The sequence below is a fragment of the Leuciscus leuciscus genome, assembly GCF_965113295.1.
Source record: "Leuciscus leuciscus genome assembly, chromosome: 3".
Classification (NCBI taxonomy): Eukaryota; Metazoa; Chordata; class Actinopteri; order Cypriniformes; family Leuciscidae; genus Leuciscus; species Leuciscus leuciscus.
This window is the reverse complement of record NC_138727.1, coordinates 35,717,155-35,738,588: the sequence shown is the minus strand read 5'-3', so window position 1 is coordinate 35,738,588 and position 21,434 is coordinate 35,717,155. Positions and strand designations below refer to the sequence as shown.

The 21,434-nt window shown below is 41.6% G+C and overlaps 1 protein-coding gene across 5 annotated transcripts in view; it reads right to left on the bottom strand.

Moving 5' to 3' along the window:
- Window positions 1-21,434, bottom strand: part of sorcs1 (sortilin-related VPS10 domain containing receptor 1) — a 216,814-nt gene that overhangs the window by 70,709 nt on the left and 124,671 nt on the right. For all 5 annotated transcript variants that reach the window (XR_014204231.1, XM_082163349.1, XM_082163351.1 and 2 more), the window contains one exon: window positions 21,105-21,204. Coding sequence is in view for 4 of the 5 variants with exons in the window: in XM_082163349.1 (XP_082019475.1) it covers window positions 21,105-21,204 (100 nt within the window). In the remaining variant the exon portion in view is untranslated. The remainder of the gene's footprint in view (window positions 1-21,104; window positions 21,205-21,434) is intronic.

The window sequence follows — 21,434 nt, the reverse complement described above, 5'->3', positions numbered from 1 at the left end:
GAAAGTCAAAGAAAAAATCATGTTGCCATAAGGCAACACAGCACCATAGATAGTGAATGCTATTATAACATCATTGACCGTGAGGACAGTCAATCTATGGTTATTGAATTTGTGATCAGATGAAAATGAAGTCTCATTAAAACTGTGTACACAAGCTTGCACAGTCGGGCTTTATAGTCCTTATTTAAGAGAATGAAAACACACACGCAAAACACACTAGCACACACTGGTTTGCGTTGTGCCGCACTGCATTTTCACCCTTTGTCCCGCACATCGCATATTGAGAAAATGTCCCGCATTTTCATCAGTCTGTTGGTTTTTAATTATCATATTAAGAAAACGTGCATGCGTTATTTTGCCTTTTTAAGAAAGCATTTTATTTGTTCTTTTTGCAGCGTAGTTTTTCACCTATATTTAACAGCGCTTCGTCAGAAGAACAAATACAACAACTGTTTTTCTAAATCCTATCCAATGGTTGAAAAGAAAGGGGTAAACGCAGTCACTATAGGTTGTGACGGCTGTCTGTGGAGCGGTGATTCGTTCCTTGTGTTCCCTGTCAGAAAACAAATGGATGATTCGGTAAATTAAAATGTTACAAGGGGACATAATGACAACAAAAAAGATAAAATGTTCTTTTAGTAAAGACTGGGCTAGAACATAGGCCATAGAAGGGGATACCGAAAGAGGGTTTTGCAGTCTGTGTAAAAGCAGCTTTTCTATTTCACATGGAGGAACATCACGTTAGGAGTCACAGCACATGTGAATCACACAAGAAAAAGGAACAACAGAAAGAAACGTCCAGTCAATGGAATCGTACCTTATATCCAAGGGGGAATGCCAGGTTGATAAAATCACAGCAACTGAGGTAGCCAGTGTTTATAGACATTATATAACAGTTTCAGGTTATGTTTTAGTGTTGGTAACATGTCCCACCCAAACTTAGTAATCGTCCCACATTTGGTTTGTTTGATGGTGGTCACCCTAACTCTCACTGATGACTAAACATCATTAAAAAAACTGTAAACCAAGCTGTTTGCCCTTTCAGTGCTTACGCTTATGTTTTCATGACACACACACACACACATCTCTCCAACAGTCTTTGTTTGCACAGGTGGGCTGCATTTTTATTCCTCATCCAGCTCAGGAACGACTGAGAGGTAAGTCACTTTTGCTTCCTTGCTGATGCCAGAGATGAGGACTGAATGTGCTCCCTGAACTCAGAGCTGTGTTGTTTTTGTTTTTTCTGCTCTTATTAGGGATGCAGGTGGTGAACTCGTCCATATTGCCTTATTAACCAAGGCTATTGTTTGCTCACAGGAGAACTGACCAATTAGGGTGAAATGCTGTGTCGGGTCCCAGGTGAGTGCTCAAGGTGTTCACAAAACATCCAAGGTGCTGTTATTTAAGGTTGTTTTGGGAGAATGAGGTGCTGGGTTATACGGGCCGGTCATTGGAGAGGAGTGTGTGTGTTTGTGGGAGAAAGATACTGTAGTAGCTATGTGTTTCAGCTCTGAACAACATTAAAAGAATCTCAATACATTTTCCTTCTCTTGTCCTTAAAGGGATAATTCACCCAAAAATTAATTCACCCTCACGTCATCGCAAACTTGTATGTCTTTCTTTCTTCTGTGGTATACACTAATATAAAAAAAAAATATATATATATATATATATAAAAAATGTATTCATTGTTTGGACAAAACAAAATATTTTCTTATAAAATGTCTTCTAAATGATGATAATGATTTTCATAAATTTAATTTAAGTGAACTATCTTTTCAAGTACACATTTTCATTAAGAGGCTCTTAATGAACACAGTGTGTTCTGATTAAATAAAAATCATAAATATACAATGTATAATATATAGATGTTTTCTGGTGATCAGTTATTATAACATTATAATATGAATCAATCTGCCTCATGGCATTTAAGGCTCAGTTGATTGGCAAAAAAATAAATAAATACTACTACTAATAATAAAAATAAATAAATACAATACAGTAATATAAAATAAAATTTAATTTTCTTGAATGATTCAGTAAAAGTATCTAAAGTTATGAGAACAAATCTAAATGGTTTAGAATCACTAATGAGAGGCAATGGGCCCTATTTTAACGATCTGAAACGCAAGTGTCAAGCGCAAAGCGCAAGTAACTTTGTGGGCGGATCTCCGGCGCTGTTGCTATTTTCCCGGCGAGATAAATGCCTCTTGCGCCCGGCGCAAATCTAAAAGGGGTTGGTCTGAAGTAGCTTCATTATTCATAGGTGTGGTTTGGGCGTAACGTGAAATAAACCAATCAGAGCGTCATCTCACATTCCCTTTAAGAGCAGGCACGCTTGTTCTAAAGCGGATTCCTATTATAACGGCGGATTTGCCAGGCGCACGCCAGCAGCGGTTCACAGCCGAGGAGAGCAACGTTCTCGTCAGGGACATTGGGGATGGAGAAACCCACCCAGATTAACTTCGGTTAAACAGGCGTATGATAATTTGGGTAAATGTGTAAGTTAGATGTATGCTTTTATAATAAATTGTCTATCTATCTATCTATCTATCTATCTATCTATCTATCTATCTATCTATCTATCTATCTATCTATCTATCTATCTATCTATCTATCTATCGTAATAATGTATGATTTGCAAAAATGAAAACTGCTGCATCTGTGTAGATGAGAGAATCAAAGTGTATGCGCGTTGTGCACACGCTACATTGATTATGGTCAAGCATGCGCCCTTAAAATAGCATATGAATAACATGAGCAACGCGCCACTGACTTGAAACTATTTTTTCCTGGTTAGTGGCGCAATTGTTTTCTAAACCTGCAAAATAGCATGATGGAACGTTTGCGCCGGAGCACGCCTCCTCTTTGCGCTGAACCGCCCCCGGGAGCGCAAGTGTATTTCCTAACTTACCGATGTGCGTCTGTGGAGGGAAAAGTGCAAAATAGGAATGATACATGCATCGGTGTACAAAGTCAATTGCGCTGGGTGCAAGATAGGGCCCCATATGTTCCATAGAGTCAGTTTATACATTTTATCTCTCTAGTTTGAAATTCTCAACTTGATGTTAATTTAAAGTTGCAATGAAACGGAAGTATAGCGACAGATTTTTTCTGTATTGTGGTACATCTGAGTGAAACGTATAATCGAAAAAGATTTAAAAATGTAGCGCAGGGACTTCTATCCATCAGTTGTTGATTGGATTTTTAAATGTGGGTGGAGTTTAAGCACACTTAACGATTGGAGAAGTCCTGCATATGTCATTAGGGAGAAGTCTGTTGTTTTCACCAGTTCTGACATTTTGCTGAAACATTTCAAGGTCAAAACATAAAATAAAATAAAAAATAAAAAAACATGGATGAAGTGATCATTATAATAAGTATTGTCAATACAACATGTTACATGCATTTATTAAATACTGCTCTATAGACATTTAATATAAATGAAAATACACCGTTTTCCCCTCATTAGTACAAAAAAAGCAGTAACTCAGTGTCACACACCCTCCCTCTTCACAAGCATATACTTGCCACATAAACCTCTGTTCACCACACTGAAGAATAACCACCATCTAGTGGCTGAGACGCTGTATGTGCAGTTTACTGCTGTTGCTGAAGGTCAGGGCGATTAAAAACACGAAGAAAATCAGCTAAATGTTGAAATCTTTATCTTAGGAGAGACAATCTCTTGCTCTGAAGGAAATATTTTGCTGATGGCTCAGTTTTAGGGCTGTCTTTAAGGGAGTAGATGGGACTCATGGGGTTGCCAGGCGACAGGCAAAACTGATTATGACTCAAGCATTCCAGCGCTCGCATTTAAAATTATCGAAACACTCCAACTTTAAAGGGGACCTACTATGCCCCTTTTTTTCAAGATGTAATATAAGTCTCAGGTGTCCCCAGAATGTGTCTGAAGTTTCAGCTCAAAATTCCCCACAGATCATTTATTATACCATGTTGTAAATGCCTAATTTTGAGTATAAGGAAAAATATGCTGTTCTCTTACGAGAGGTACTCTCGTACTGCGTAAATCTTACGCTAGGGGAAAATCTCTTTTCCGCGAGATACTGAAGCCAAAAAAATATCCTTAATTTTGAAATAATGTAAAACGCGTTGCGGCAGCATGCAGACACAGGCGCGGCTTGTGCGCCTATTGGCTGCCCTGCGGCAACTGCAGCAGCCTATCGATAAGGCCCACTCGTGACGTCAGCTCCAATGGGGGCGCTTCGCGCCCAATACGTCACGTCCCGCCAGAATGGGCGTGGTCTAGGGCTATAAACATAGCTTCGAGAGGCTAGCTCACTGATTTTTCATCTCTTCAGCGAAGCTCTCGCATCGCTGGATCCGGAGAGAAGCCGCGCCGTCTGAAAAAGCCTTTCAGCGGGACGAGTCGACACTCTGAAGCCGCTGGCCGCGCCGCCTTCAGTCGCCTTCCTGCTGCGCTATCCGGCGTTATATCCTTTCTCTGCTACTGTGTTTTGTGTATGTGTGTGTGCTCGCAGCCGCGACACACACTCTCATTGCACTAAAAGAGCCGGGTGTCTTTTTCAAGACGCCCCTTTCCTGAGGATCACGCAGCTCTCGCGCTCGCGCTCGCTGACGGCGACCGCCCTCACTGCGAGCCAGTTACTGCCTGGTGACTCTGAGGACTCACCTGGCATCCTTCTCCGAGACTGCTCCTCCGCCCCCCCCAACCCGCAAAGCTCGCCGGTGCGCCCGCTTGCCTTGCCTGCTTGGGGGATGATACCTGCTCTCCCTCTGTTCGAGCCGCGCAAACCGCGCCGTTCACAGGGGATGTCAGGAGCGGACGGTCACGGGGCTAGCTTTCTCTCTCCCTCTGTTCGAGCCGCGCAAACTGCGCCGTTCACAAGGGAGGCTGGAAGCGGACGATCGGGGTTAGTTTTTCTTTACGTTACAAGAAAGCTACCCTGCCCTTGCGCCCCATTCACGCGTCACTCACCGGCGAAAAGACAACTCAGTTCCCTGATTAGGCGACTGGAAATATCAATATTGCAGCAAACGAGCCTGTTGTAACACGCACGCTTGCAAGCAAACGCCGAAGAAAACATGTTGACGCTCTCTTATATGCTCATGCATCTATACACCTTTGTGTTCCCCCCCTGTGGCTCAGTGGCGGAATCTTAGGTTTTTCGCACGAGGGACCGGGGTTCGAATCCCGGTCTAACGGCAGATATATTATGCCGCCAATGCTTCGCTCTGTCAGTTCCCTGAAAGGCGACTGCAGATGTGCATTTTGCAGCCAACGAGCGCGCTGTACAACCCGCTCGCCTGCACCCAAACACCGTTTCTATGGTTCCCGTGCGTCACTGGCGAAAGGAGAAAAGGGTGTTTTTAGCCCCGCTGCGGCCGGGCCGACCTCCACTCCTGACACATTTCTCATTCCCCTCTTAAGTTCAGGTGACTGGAAATGTCAATATTGCAGTGAGCGAGCCTGTTGTTTTGCACGCACGCCTGCAAACAAACGCCAGTATGTTGACGCTCTTTGATAATACTCGCGCTACTGAATGTCTATGTGTCTTCCTCTGTGGTCCAGTGGTAGATCGTCAGATTTTCACGCGAGAGACCCGCAGTCGAATGCCGGGTCTACCGGCAAAACACACTTTTTGCCGTCAATTCTCGCTCTGGCAGTTCCCTGAAAAGGCGACTGCAGATGTGTATTTTGCAGCCAACGAGCGGGTGGTACAACCCGTTCGCCTGCACCCAAACTCTGTTTCTATGGTTTCCGCCTCTGAAGTTCAGACGACTGGAAATGTCAATATTGCAGTGAACAAGCCTGCTGTAATACACGCACGCCTGCAAACAAACGCCAGCATGTTGACGCTTTCTGTTTCTATTGCAACTTCTCGCTCGTTCAGTTCCAGTAAATGCGACTGTTCCAGTGTATTCTGCAGTAAACAAGTCGGCGAAATAGCCCGCTTGCCTGCACACAAACGCCGCTTTTACGGCTACCCAGATAAATCCCATAAGAGTGTATTTTCTGGTGTCCCGGCCACGGCCGATGGTGTTACGAATGTAGACGAAATTCCTACACACAAACACAGCCCGTCACACAGGGCTCGCGCACATGAAATCGACCCAGGTCGATTGCGCATTAAACGTGGTAAATGTGCCCACTGCCCAGTGCCCACAAACACTACGTTCCGCATATCTCAAGGTTTCTGTAAAAACAAAACCAACGTGCATTCGCTCTGCTCAGGCGGACAATGCTCTCAGTGTTGTAAATGTGCCCGCTATCCCGCGCCCACATTCACACATAGACATGACAGGTCCTACGGGACTCGCCCAGCCCTCCCCTCTCGGTTGACCACCGCAAAGGAGTCGAGCGCGGGCAATCTGCCCGCTGTTATCAGCGCGCCCCCTGCCTCGAAGCGCGACGCTTATGTTACAGCACACCGAAGCCCCTCTGTCGCTGAGCGACCAGAGCGCGCTCCGCATTCAGCCCCTAGCCATTCGTGCAGATGCATGGGCAAGGCTACCCGGGGGTTTTGAAGTGGGTGCTAGACATTATAGAAAGAGGCTATTCGCTACAGTTTCGCCGACGCCCTCGTCGCTATGTGACGCACGTCGAAGCTACGGTAAAAACAGAAGTAGCACCACCTACTTCGAGCCGAAATTTTGAAACTGTTGAGCAAAGGGGCCATAGAGCCTTTATCTCAAGCTCAGAGTGAAGGAGGGCTATACAGCAGATACTTCCTGGTACTGAAAAAAGACGGGGGTCTCAGACCCATACTAGATCTAAGGCAACTGAACAGAGTGCTTGCGAAGCAACAGTTCGGAATGCTCACGACCAGAAAAACCCTCACGCACATTCGCCGAGGAGATTGGTTTGTGTCAATAGATCTGAAAGACGCATATTTTCAAATACAAATAGCGTCATGTCACAGGCGACGTTTGAGATTCGCCTTCGAGGGCCAGGCATATCAGTGCTCAGTCCTACCGTTCGGCTTGTCTCTAGCCGCTCGCACCCCTCAGACTACAGGGCATGCGAGTATTGAACTACTTGGACGATTGGCTGATTCTAGCTCAATCTCACTCGGTGCTCATAGAGCACAGGACCATTTTGCTCGATCACCTCGAGAATCTGGGTCAATTGGGCGAAGAGTTCTCTGTCTCCCAGACAGATAATATCTTTTCTGGGCACAGAACTGGACTCGCTGTCTATGATAGCGCGACTGTCACCAGAGCGCGTACTAGACATTCAGCGCGCAGCCAGCTCTTTCCGCTGCGGCGCATCTGTCCCGCTCAAGAAATTTCAGAGGATGCTAGGTCTCATGGCCTCAGCATCATCAGTACTTCAGTTGGGCTTGCTTCGCATGCGCCCGCTACAGTTCTGGCTGAAAGCGCGAGTACCGCGCCGAGCGTGGGCTTCCGGTCTGCTTCGTCTCAAGGTCAATCAGAAATGCATCGCAGCTCTGAAACCTGGGAAAGCAAACGACTTGTACCAATCAGGTGTTAGCCTGGGGACTTCCTCGAGTGTGAAGGTAGTGTCTACGGACGCCTCCACCTTGGGATGGGGAGCACTGCTCAAGGGCAGACCGTTCTTCGGCCAATGGTCAGAACGGGAGAAGCTTCTACACATAAACTGCCTCGAAATGTTGGCAGTAGACAACGCACTGACGCGTTTTTGTCCCTAAATACGAGGACACCACGTCCTGGTCCGCTCGGACAACATGTCAGTGGTGTCCTACATAAATCGCCAGGGCGGCCTCAGGTCCCGAAACCTGCACAGGCTGACAGAACGCCTCCTGGTGTGGGCTCAGCGCAACCTGCTCTCACCGAGAGCAGCGCATGTGCCAGGGCTCCTGAACGTAGGACCGGACAGACTGTCCAGAAACAATGTTCCGACAGGCGAATGGCCTCTACACCCACAGACAGTCCAGCTGCTGTGGAAGAAATTCGGCAGAGCGGAAGTAGACCTGTTCGCGTCTCAAGAAAACGCTCACTGTCTGGAATTTTTCTCCAAGAGCAGGGACGCGCTGGCTCACGTATGGCCCCGCCGCCCGCTCTATGCCTTTCCTCCCGTCTTTCTCCTGCCTCAGGTGATAGAACGGATCAGAGAAGGATGCTCAGTGCTACTCGTAGCGCCGTTCTGGAAAAACCAACCCTGGTTCCCAGTTCTGATGCAGCTAGCAAGCACTGCCCCATGGCCAGTGCCAGTGAGGAGGGACCTCCTCTCTCAGGCCAAGGGCTCGTTTTGGCATCCGCGCCCAGAGCTGTGGTCCCTTCATGTTTGGGCCATCAACGGGTACCCGCTGACCTCCCCAAGCGGAGTGTTAAACACGATCACGCAGGCTAGAGCTCCGTCTATGCGACGTCTCTATTCCTCAAAATGGTCAGTGTTCTCCAGCTGATGCACAGCTCGTGGCGTGTCGCCCCTAGACTGTGGGGTGACGGAGGTTCTCTCCTTCCTACAAGAGCTGTTGGACAAGGGCAGGACCCCTTCCACGCTCAAAGTGTATGTGGCGGCCATAGCAGCGTTCTCAAAAACAACGCTGGGTCAGTCAGTAGGAAGGAACGATTTAGTCATCGTCTTCCTTAGAGGAGCTAAGAGACTGAATCCTCCCAGGCCTCCCTCAGTCCCTGTATGGAACCTTTCTACAGTGCTGGAAGCCATGAAAGGTGACCCATTCGAGCCTTTACAGACGATTGATCTTAAACACCTTTCTTTCAAGACAGTGTTTCTTCTGGCTCTCGCTTCAGTGAAGCGCACAGGGGACTTACACGCGCTCTCAGTAAGCGCGACGTGTATGGAGTTTGGGCCTAATGACTCAAGAGTTATACTCAAACCTAAGCACGGTTATGTTCCAAAATCCCTCAACACACCGTTTAGGGCGCAGGTCATTCCCTGTCAGCCTTACCGGTCTCTGACGAGGAAGGAGACGCAAGCTTCCTTTGCCCAGTCAGAGCATTAAGAGCTTATGTGTCTCGCACGTCTGTTTTCAGACAGACAGAGCAGCTCTTTGTTTTCACTCTACGGACGTTCTAAGGGACTTGCCGTGTCGAAACAGAGCCTATCCAGTTGGATAGTTGATGCTATAGCGCTGGCTTATACCTCTAAGGGCTTACAGTGCCCATTTGGAGTCAGAGCACACTCCACGAGAGGCGTGGCCTCGTCGTGGGCTTGGTCTAGTGGGATTGCCTTGCAAGATATCTGTATGGCGGCAGGCTGGGCCTCCCCGTCTACATTTATAAGGTTTTATAACCTAGAGGTTCCCGCCTTGCAGGCTAAGCTGCTTTCGGTCTAAAATCGGTACTGTCTGCCCTGATGTGTTCGGGCCAGAATACTGAAACTGCTTGAGCAAATGCTCGCTGTTGGATCGCGCAGCTCTATGGGCAGTGTGTAAGACCCACTATATTCGTCAGTCCAGGCCGGGGGTCGCCCTGACTGTACGACACATCATCAGTATAACTGCTCCTTATAAGATGTTATATTATTACAGGAATGATGCTATTCTAGCCACTCTTTCCTGGGCTCTCTGTGAGTCCATTATGATCATGTACTATATGAGCCCGGGCACTTGCCCTTGGGACTTTGGTGCTGGATCTTAGCATGCACGGCGTTTTACACTGTTTCCCCTAGCGTAAGATTTACGCAGTACGAGAGTACCTCTCGTAAGAGAACGTACTCGGTTACTAACGTAACCTCGGTTCTCTCTAGAGAGGAAACGAGTACTGCGTATCTTGCCGTGCCTGCACACGCTCTGGTTCGCTTCGGCGATGAAAAACCAGTGAGCTAGCCTCTCGAAGCTATGTTTATAGCCCTAGACCACGCCCATTCTGGCGGGACGTGACGTATTGGGCGCGAAGCGCCCCCATTGGAGCTGACGTCACGAGTGGGCCTTATCGATAGGCTGCTGCAGTTGCCGCAGGGCATCCAATAGGCGCACAAGCCGTCTCGCCTGTGTCTGCATGCTGCCGCAACGCGTTTTACATTATTTCAAAATTAAGGATAATTTTTTGGCTTCAGTATCTCGCGGAAAAGAGATTTTCCCCTAGCGTAAGATTTACGCAGTACTCGTTTCCTCTCTAGAGAGAACCGAGGTTACGTTAGTAACCGAGTACGTTTTCGTGCATGCATCTTTAAATGCAAATGAGCTGCTGCTCCCCACAACACTTTCAAGAAGAGGGCTTGCCTCTTATACTCTGCCAAAAACTAAAACATCTGTTTGGTTTTGATTATCATCTCTATAGCGGTCACGCTCACATGACATTGCAGTTCTTCTTCATCATGAAATATTATTATCTGCATGCATATCTATCAGTCTAAACTTCTTATACATATGGTTTTCTGAGTGCACACATCCGAAGCACGTGCACAGAAAGCTGGATTTCAGACGGTGCGTCCCGTGAGTATTACACTAAGTTTTCTTTCACGTATTATTGCGCTTAAACTGTCAAATACACAAAAAATTCTGTCAAAAACACACAAAGTTCACATAAACAGTTGGTTATGTGTGTGAATCACGTGTATATTAGATCTGTGTATTAAAGTGACAGCAGCGTAATATACAGTACCTACTGCTATATATGCTGTTAATATGAATCAATCAACAAAAGAAAAACATAAAATCACTCACTGCTCTTGATTGAATAACTTTAGAAGCTTTAATAAGAATTAATTTCTTTCTTGAATGCTGGTGTTAAAGGAATAGTTCACCCAACATTTTTAATTACCCATGATTTACTCACCCTCAAGCCTTATATGACTTCCTTCTTTCAGAAGAATAAAATCGGAGCCTAGGCAAGTCGACTTAGGCCAAAAGAGTAACACTTGACGATGCATGACGTAGGATGTAGGAGTAGCGTAAGCTTTGACGCCTCTCGCGGTTCAAACAAACAGGGCTGGGCAACAAAGTCAAGCTCCTCCGAGATTTCTCTTTAAAAATAGTCATTTTAGACTTCTAATTTGTGGATGAGATTAATATACCGGTGTTTTGTTTTGCTCTATCCTCTGCTCTTCCGTGTTCGCCAATGCGTCATGCGTCAGGTCAAGGTTTACTCTTTCGCCGTAAATCGATGCATACGGCCGTCTGTCGGAAGCTACTTATTTTAGTTGATAAAGTTTTTCTTACAAAAATGCATCGCTTTTCTTCAGAAGGTCTTTATTAACCCCCCAAAGACACATGGATTTACTTTTTATCATGGATGGATGCACTTTTTTGGGCTTCAAAACCTCATCCTTTTAAATAAAACTGATTATATTAATCTGAAAGAAGAAAGTCATATACACCTAAGGCTTGAGGGTGAGTAAACCATTGGGTAATTTTCATTTTTGGGTGAACTATCCCTCGCTATGGCAAGGAGATAAACAGAGTGGACTGTGTACAGCTCACTCAGGGCGGGGTCTATGCTAATAGGGCAGAGAACGTCTGCAGTAGTGGGCGGGGCCTGTGCAATGTTACGTCACATTGCATTGAAATTGAAAATGTCTTATTCTAAGGGCCTGTCCACACGGAGACGCGTTTCGCTGTATACGTATACATTTTTTATCGTATTGGCGTTTCATCCACACGGATCCGGCGTTTTCGGAGACTGAAACCGCTATTTTTTGAAACCGGGTCCCAAGGTGGATAAATCTGAAAACGCCGCCCTTGCGTTTTTGTGTGTACGGCCAATCCGTACATTTTGTGAAACGATGATGTCATCACAAGTGTCAACTAGTCAGACACCGTTAAGTCACAGCAACTACATTTATGGTTTTTCATATTGTTCAACAAAGTTCTTGTTTAAAAAAGAAAAAAGAAAAAAGAAAAGAAAAAAAGAAGCTACTGTGCCTAATATTATTGTTGTATACAGCCATAGTATACAGCGTGCAAGGTTTATGCGCATGCTTTAAGTCTTCTTCTCCGTTTTTAGTGTATGTCTGTGGCAGAATTACAGCGCCACATACTGGTCTGGCATGTATACTACATCGTTTTGAGTCGGTTTCAGTGATTTCGTGTGTACGCAGATATTTCTTGAGACGACGCCGTGTTTACGAAAACAAATATGTTAACGGGGAAAAAAAATATCGGATAGGGAAAGCTCTGGCTTCGTGTGGATGTGGCCTAAAACACTGTTTATGATTTATGGGGATTTTAAAAAAGGAGTGGGTGGATTTTTACCATTATAGGGTGATTGAGCCCAGTATGCCGACAGACATATGTTCAAACACCATGCAAAAGTGAAAAGGTCCCCTTTAACAGTACACTCAGTACATGCATACTACACAAAACTGTGAATTGTCAAATAACAAGTGATAGTATGAAATGAAAGAATGAAGAAATTAATGCCAAGGCAGAAAGAAAGCATTTATCTTTCATAGTGGAAATCGTTAGCTTTGACACAAGACTTTTGCCTATAATATACTTTCATGTACGTTTTTCATCTTTTATTCTCTTTGCATGTGCATATCCTTTCATGCTCCCCCTCTACATGAAAACATGAGTACAAGTCTTCCCCCAAAAAGATCAACCCCTGTTATCTGGCAATTATCTTTCCAAAGACACATACGCGACCATACAAGCTTGTCAGCGGGGCGAGGGGGATAAAGCCGAGCCGGGGTGGAATTGGGGAGCTGGTCAGGCAAGATGAGCCTAATTAAAGCTTGGGAAAGAGAAAGGTCAGGGAGGCAGTGACTTCCACCAACGAGGGAAAATATGAAGTCTTCATATGAGAATGAGAAATGTCAGGCGCCGGCCCGAGCAAACGAAGCAAAGGTCTCGTGTGTGATTGAGAGTCTGACGAAGAGCCGAGCTAACAAGCGACGATTTGAGGCAGGAGGAAGGGAAAGCAGAAGAGAGGAGGTTATTTAGCACATTTTGGCTGAACATGGCGTTGAGTGGCCACTCTTACCATTTTGATATTCTGGGAATCAGGTGACCATGTTAAAGCAATCTGAATACATGGTGCAAAAATATTGACATTTTAGCATGATTTAAAGGGATAGTGGGAACACTTTACAATAAGGTTCCAGTTGTTACCATTAGTTAACTAAATAAGTTAAGTAGAATCATCAATGAAACATCTATGTTATAAATAAAAATAGTTTATTTAATTTTTTTATATATATCATCATGTATTAATGTATTAACAGTCAAAAAATACAATGTTTCTTTTAATCATGGAGAATAATATAATATAATATAATATAATATAATATAATATAATATAATATAATATAATATAATATGCCAATATTTGGTCTAAAATACCGGGAAACATCAAAACAAAATGTTTTACAGCATAACAGCACATGCATGAAAGCATTTATCAAACAAATTGTATTGCCAGCACTGTGTGGGACATGTGCCAAATAATACTTTGAACTAAGATAAAATAAAGCTGTCCTAAGATTCTTATGCTCATTACTAAGGACGCATGGTGATCATCCTCATTAATAATAAAATAAATAATAAATGAGTTATTAAATAAAAGAAACCTTTTCTCAAAGTTGTTCATTTCATCAAACTGCCAAAGTGTGCAAACGACTGTACATCTTTCTCTCTCTCTCACTCTCTCTCTCTCAACCCTGTTTTTATCACCTCTCTGTTCTCTCTCTACTCATTGCATGCGTTTTGAAATTATGCCTGAGGGCTAACAGATGTTCGTATTTATTTATTTCTCAGTTAGGACATTTGCTTCCGCCCAATCAGTGACTGTTTCCCCTGCAGATCTCATGCCATCAGAGCTGCCCACACCACCAGACACCAACTGAAAAGCCCACCTATATAATGTGTTTTCATTTTAGAGGCAGACAAAAACTGCTACAGTTTCAGTTCTTACAAAGTGAGTCATGAATTAACAGTGCATTAGCATCTATCTGAATTGTATGTCTTGTTTCAGAACCGCTGTTACTTTAGTTTCTTCACGACTTTGCAGTATTCATCTGGTTTATGATGCTAAAGTTGTTGCAATGCTAACAGACACTCTTGCTACATTAGAAGACAATACACACTACGGTATAATTAGCACTCTCATTCCACCCCTAGCGTCAACAACAGCAAATGCTAAAAGCCTAGAGAGAAACCTACACAAGTTATCTGAATCTCAACCTTGGTTTAGTGACGCTAACCGCCTTAGCCATCAGCTATCACAGTTTATCATGAGGTCACTATCAGCCCTTCATTTCCGACAGTCTGTTTGTGTGGTGTAGGCTACTACTGACAAGTGGGTGTTTAATGTTGATGTTTTACTTTCTAAAATGTGCTCTTTTTTTTTGTGAGGGACAGAGTGCAAACAACTCTGTTTACAGTACCTGCTAGTTATTGTAATTTCACACTCATAAAGCGCAGATAGTTTTAAACAGAGACAAACATACACAACTGCACACAACCACACATGTATGCTGTTAAACTTCAAATGTGACTCATATGACAGTGCAAAATAGGTTTTTTTGCAGGCCAATAGAGAGTTATTAAATAAAAAGCTGAAAATTCACTTTGTGAAGAGACAGTTCGCGCACTCTCATCTGAATGAAAGGTCCCTCGTGATAACAATTACAGGCTGGGGCACTAGAGTAGAACAGACTGTCAACACATTTTTACCTTTCATTATTTAACAGTGGGGTTTTGTCTGTGTGTGTGTAGGTAGGTTTTGCTATTCTCGTGAGGTCATAACTTTTTTTAATCGCAGAAGAAAAGCAAAACGCAATATAATCATGTTGAAAGGGCATCTCTTCGAAGAAAAGATTAATTAAGACACTTTAATACATGTATTTAATTTATCACAAATTTTAATTGATAATTTTAGGCTACAAGTAAATGTATTTAGCAACTATAACCCGAAAAAATGCTAATTCTGTCATAATTTACTCGTCAATCATGCCTAAACCTATTTGTTTTTCTTCTGCAGAGCACAGTTTTGAGCAATGTACCGCACAATGAATGGTGACTAGAGCTTTAAAGTTTCAGAAAGGAAACAAAAGCACCATAAAAGTATCATAACAGTGAGAAATATTGTGCTATATCTGTTCAGTTGCTCACAGGTTGAAGTTGCAATTAGCTGTTGTGGTAGATTTTTAATAGATAAAATAGTAAACTGTACATTAAACTAACCATGTTTCTAACATCTAACCTTACTTCCTTTAGGCCTAACATGATAACACTTTGAAACCCAACAATGTACTAAAATGTTCTGTCCTGTGTTTTTGGATGTTGTATTTTTGCCATACCCCTTTTACTTTGGTTGTGTGAGTGTATAAATAAAACATTTGGGAACTGAAACTAGACAGATGACTACATTTGAACCTTGTGATTAACAACGAAGTAATCATTAAAACAAAGTTTGCTTTACCTGGTAACAGAAGGGTTTGTCTATGAAAACCAATCAAATTGTGGGGAAATTATGTAATGCAGCATGACATTTTTGCCATACCTCCTTATTCTATAATAACTGTTGTATTCGAGTTGATATGTGGGAGTCTCAATGGAATTTGTCTGAGATCCTCCGGCCTTGCTTCTTGGTGAAGATTCTATGAGAACTGCTCGAGAGATCATCCAGCCGTGATTAAAGCATTTAAAGGACATTTGCTAAGGTTTGTTTGTCGATTATTCCTGCGCAGGAAGAAAGCTAGTTAGGGAAGCAAGTTAGTTAGGTAGACTATTTATTAAGCGTCGATTGGAGACGTTAGGGAATGTCAATTGGAGACAACCCAGGGAATGTCGATTGGAGACAACCCAGGTAGACTTAGAATAGAAAGGGAATGTTGATTGGAGACAACCCAGGGAATGTCGTTTGGAGACAACCCAGGTAGACTTAGAATAGAAAGGGAATGTCGATTGGAGACAACCCAGGGAATGTCGATTGGAGACAACCCAGGTAGACTTAGAATAGAAAGGGAATGTCGATTGGAGACAACCCAGGGAATGTCGATTGGAGACAACCCAGATAGTTAGGTTTAGGGAAAAATCTATGACACTGTCCTTGGAGCATTCATACATACATTCGTACATCTTCAAAATGTCAAATTTCAGTGCATATTTTTGACTTGTTTTACAGAATTATTAACTGGGGTCTGTAAACGTGAACATATTACTCCAATTTTAAAGTCTCCCAATTGGTTGCCAGTGATTTTTAGTTTTCTTTCAAGCTTGAACGAACAATAACACACAATTATGTCAAAATTTCCATTTTGTCCAGTATCCTCATAAGAGCAGTCTTAAATTAATTAAATAAAGTCTGAAATGAACGTGTGAGAAAATGAGACGTGAGTGAGATCCACGTGCAGCAGCGGCAAGCCTTAAAGTGACAGCAGCCACTAATGCTGTCTGTCATTAATGTTAATCAAAGAACAAATGAAACAGAGAAAATCACTCACTGCTCTTGACTAAAGAACTTTTTTAGCTTTAATAAGGATTAATCTAGATTTATTTTGTAATTTATGCAGTGCAGACTGTTTGAAAACTTTATTCAATTTCTGTATTTCCTTCCTGTTAGACAGAAAGGGCACAGGTAAATATGACATTTATTTTGGGTTTATGTGAGGATTGTTATAAGTTCACTTAAATTAAAAGTTGTTATATTTTTGGAAGCCTAATTAATGTTTAAAAAATTGAAAGCTTTCAATTATACTGTAATGTCGAATGGCTATAATTAATGTTTTAAAAAAAATGTCATGGAGACATCAATCGCTGTATTAGAATCAGTGATACTGGCCTTTATTCATAAAGAGATGCCATTAAACAAGTATTTAAAATATACTGTTTTTATGTTGTCTCTATATTAATTTGGAGACTAACTGTGAAATGATTACCTTATGAAATATATTAAAGACTTCAGTGTTTTTAATCACAGAAAAAAACAAGTGATTAACCCAGTTAATTTTTATAATCGATTGACAGCACTAGTTTATTTGTAAAATATCCAATGGACATAATCCAATTCCTTTGAATAGTCACCTTTCAAACCACAAAATGTGATACAGTATCTAAAATACAGCAATCACAAGTTGAATTCAATGTTAGTCTTTGTGTGTCTCTTGTTCTCTCTCCCCGCCGGTCTCCCACCACGCTGACCGCTTCTCTTCAAGGGTTTTGGCACTGCCGCCGTTTGATTTTCCTCTCCCGTCTACAATCTGCTGTGGCTGCACTTTCTGCTGTGCATTTACCTTTTCCCTGTGGCGCACACATGCTCAAAACTACCGCACCGTGGTTTGGCTTCTACCTCTCTAGTTTAATTATCCTAACCCTTTTAGATATTTTAGCCCAATATGACAGTCAATTCTACAGGGTGAATTAATTTTCTCCATCTCATTACACTCTGACTTCATATAATCTTTGAGGTATAGGAGCTTGCAAAACATAATTTAGCAGTAACAAGTTTGCCACCGGAACAGAATTTGGTATATTTCGGTATTTGTTGATGCCTTAATTAAATTTGTCACACCCTGTAATACCTTCCTAAAAGCCACTCAAATGAGAATGAGAAATTTTCTTGTGAAATGTATAATAAAATAAAATCATTCTCCCGAAGAGTACGGCTATTTCAGGGCAGCATATAATAGCAATTTCATTTGGAGTAAATTTCATATTCGCTACAAAGCATTTTTGGCATTGCTCATTTTTCTCATTTAAATGTCTGCTTGATTTCCATTGCCTTGGAGGAATTACCCACATGACATGTTGGCACCGGCACCACAAGATCCACAACTGATTGTTAATCCTCCAATTATATTCAGGCTCTTCAATGGACTGATTTAGGTATGCTCAAGTCATCTCATTTAGTCATTTAATATTACGTTTAGAACAGATGTAGATCAAGACTCGTGACTTAGAGTTAGACTCAAATCACTCATTACCAAAAGAAATGACTCTTGATTGATGTGACTTTATCTTACTCTGATAACTTAAGAAGAGACATTTCTTTACAGACTGGATTAAATGTATGTGAAAAAAGCTATTCTAATGATCTACAGTATGTCCTTATTATAGACAACTTAGACATGTAGGCTTCATGTAACTGTACATCCTATCAGGCCAGTAAAGTAAGTCTACTTAAGTTTGATTGACTATTGACACGTCAACACAAACATGGCAAAAACTGATTTTCAATTTATTCAGTAAAATATCTAAACATTCGTAAATCGGGATACATTTAATTGAGAAGCAAAATGACATAAGATATAAAGTCTTGTTTTTTGACAAATTTATCAAAATTAAGTGACTTTATGCTTAAAACAAGGAATTATTTTAAGGTATCCTTGTTACATTGTAATTATATTTAAGTATTGAGCAATATAAATTAACTACATGTACTTACTGTAGGGTTAGGATTAGGAATAGGGTTTGGTTTGGTTTGGGGTTAGTTGAATGAAATCATGAATCATTTACTATTATTACTACAGGAATCAAAAATAACTCCCAAATTTTCCAGTCAGATTGAGGTACTGTAGGAATTAAGTTTCCAACAATTTTATTTTTTATTTTTTTTATACAGAGAGGGCCCCAAAACAATTGCTTCAATCTTGGTCTCATTGAAGTGTAAAGACATCCAAGATCTTCAATTGGCTAAATTTGCAAGCAAGGTTTCTAAACCTTTCTTGTTATTATGTTTCAAAGTCAAATAGATTCAGGTGTCATCTGCATAATAAAAATAAAAAGACACTCCATGCTTCCTTAAAACTGAACCTAATGGATTTAGGAACCTTAGTATGTACTAAGAAAACAAAGTTGGAGCCAATAGTTAGTGGAGTGTCTAAAGTGGACCAACGGAATAAAGTGTAACCCCATAGTCTAGTTGGCACAAGCTCCCAACACACTGAGCAAAACCTTTGACTATTCTGTCAATAGAAAGTGAAAAAAAAAAACCAACTCTACATATATACTATGCAAATACTATATTTCTAAATGTCCTTGCTTTGTTCTCTATGTTGAATATGTTCCATTGCATCCTCAAGAACACAATCAAATGGCATTAACGGATTATTAAAGCTCTACTATCCACTCCACACTACTCATTAAGGCCCTTTGTGATGTACTGCACTGACCAGCCATTCACCATTCACATTCAAGGATAATCATTCCTGGTTTGATATAAAAAGCCGTCCCACATTACATGTTAATGTAAAAGCAGACGAATGGATGTTGACTATTCTATTAGACCCAAAGCTTTTATTATGTTTACAGTAGAGCCTTTAATTACGACCCAGGCCTGGTTTTATAATGTCATTGGAATTGAGAGTAGCTATTTAATGTGAACTTGGGTTCCGCCTTCATTACTGGTTGGAAAATTAAGCACTTAGAGAAGGAAAGGACATTTCCAATGGGTTCTTCTCTCCTCCTCTGGTGTACAAGTTTGCTATTTTGCTGAAGAAAAAGATTAACCGTTGGCATTCAAAGTGGATGAACAATACAGCACAGTGTTGAGCAGATGTTGATGACATTTGTGCGTGTTGGTGGTAGAGATGCCGTCTAGACACAGTGTAATTAAATCTGCTGGTTCAGAACTGCTGGGAAATATGAATCCCTAAATAGGCACCCACAACTGTAGGCAAAACAAAATTGATCTGTTAGAAAAACATCCCAGATTATTACATTATGATTGAGTGCCACGAAGCCACAGCTCCTGCATCTTAACAACACACTGATATGAACAAGACTGAGCAGAAGTGTTAGCGAGTAATTAAAGGAATCGTTTAAACAAAAATGAAAATATCCCATGATTATATTAAATAACATTCTGGGTCTTCCCAGCTTTGTATTTGGCATTGATTAGTGAGTTATATAATAATATAAACTATTATTAAAGTTATACAATGATAATAGAGTTTTTGAAGCTCAAAAAAGCTCATCCATCCATCATAAAAGCAATCCATACGACGGCAGTGGGTTTATAAATCCCTTTTGAAGCGTAGCGGTCAGAGGTCACCCTTCCGCAGGAACTCAACTCTCTCCTGAACGCCCGTAAGGCCGGTGCCGGAAGCCAGTGATTATAGATCATAAAGTTTTAATTATGGATATTTTTCTTACAAAAATGTTTGCATATCAGACATGGGATACCTGGAAATGTTAATTTATTAATAATACCCATTAAGTAAACCGAACATGTCCATTCCCGTTATATGTTACGCTATAGCCACGCAGGTTTGTTTATGGATTAAACTCATGGCCATGAGAAAAGGATGTCATTCCCTCAACATAAGAAGTGGCCATAAGAAAAAAACATAGGCCACAACTTCACATTGTGTGTCCACGACATAAGGATGTCGTTACTTCAAAAAAAATAGCCACAACATACTATCACTTTCCCACGAGTTAATGTGAAATCTAAGCGAACCGAACATGTCTCCTCCCGGTCACTGTAATAATATATATATATGACAAGATACAATTATAGATACTTAAATTTTATTGAAATTAAAAACCTTATAGAAGTTCATGACTAGCATGTACTGTAGCTTAGCACACTACAGTCTTATAGTAGCTTCCCCAACACTAACTACTGAAAGTGTGTTCCATCTTCATTAATGGCCATAATTAACTGACTGATAGCCACAATTAAGTAATAAATTACTCTTCTTGATAAATAAAAAAGTAAACAAGTAAAAAATAAAGGAGGTTTAAAAAGGACGATGGAGAAAGATAGCTTGTACTGTCAAAGCAAATTCCCAAGCCTCAAGCCATAAATACCAGACTTTTTGTCATGGCTTTGATTAAAACACTAGCAATTTATGAATCTCTTTTCATCCGGTTCATAATTCATTAGACCTCAAAGTAAAAAAATATATATATAAAAAAAAAAAAGCAGCCTTATCAATATTAATGATATGAATGTGTTTTGCTTTGAATGCTAACTATATCTTCCAAGTGAAAACTGCGTGCTGTAGCCAGTGAATCTTTAAAATGCATTGATCTCATAAAAATCTGGAGAGGTTAGTAAATACTACTAGAGGATAAATTAGCCAACAGCGCGCTGAGCCAAGAAGAAGACCTGTGGAATCCTTCCAACGCGGTTAGCGGTCATAAATGAGCAGGGGGTTTGAGCTACGCACGCACATAAAAATAATCACCTTGAAAACTGTTTTGACATCTTCGTAAAAGAGACATCATGAAGACTAACAATGTGTAGGTGTACCAGACAGAGGAAACAAACGCCATAAATCTTACCTTGCGCTTGTTGTTGGGGCTGACGTACAGATAGCTGAGGATGGTCTTCAAGCCCACCTTTTCATTGAGTTTCTCATAAGTGGTTCCGTAATCTGTTGACCTGAAATGTAATCAGACGCCTTGATGAGAACCTGGGGAATCAGCTGTTGTAATTAAAGACCTAGTGTGCACTTTAAACAAGGCTGAAGTGAGTATGGAACTGGAGCTTATTCATGGAAGCAAAACACTTCTTAAGTGCCTAATTTGTTTTAAGGAAGATAATTACAGGTTTAAGAAATGTTGCAACAATTTGTCACAATCACTGAAGATGCCATGACGCTTTACAGTCCC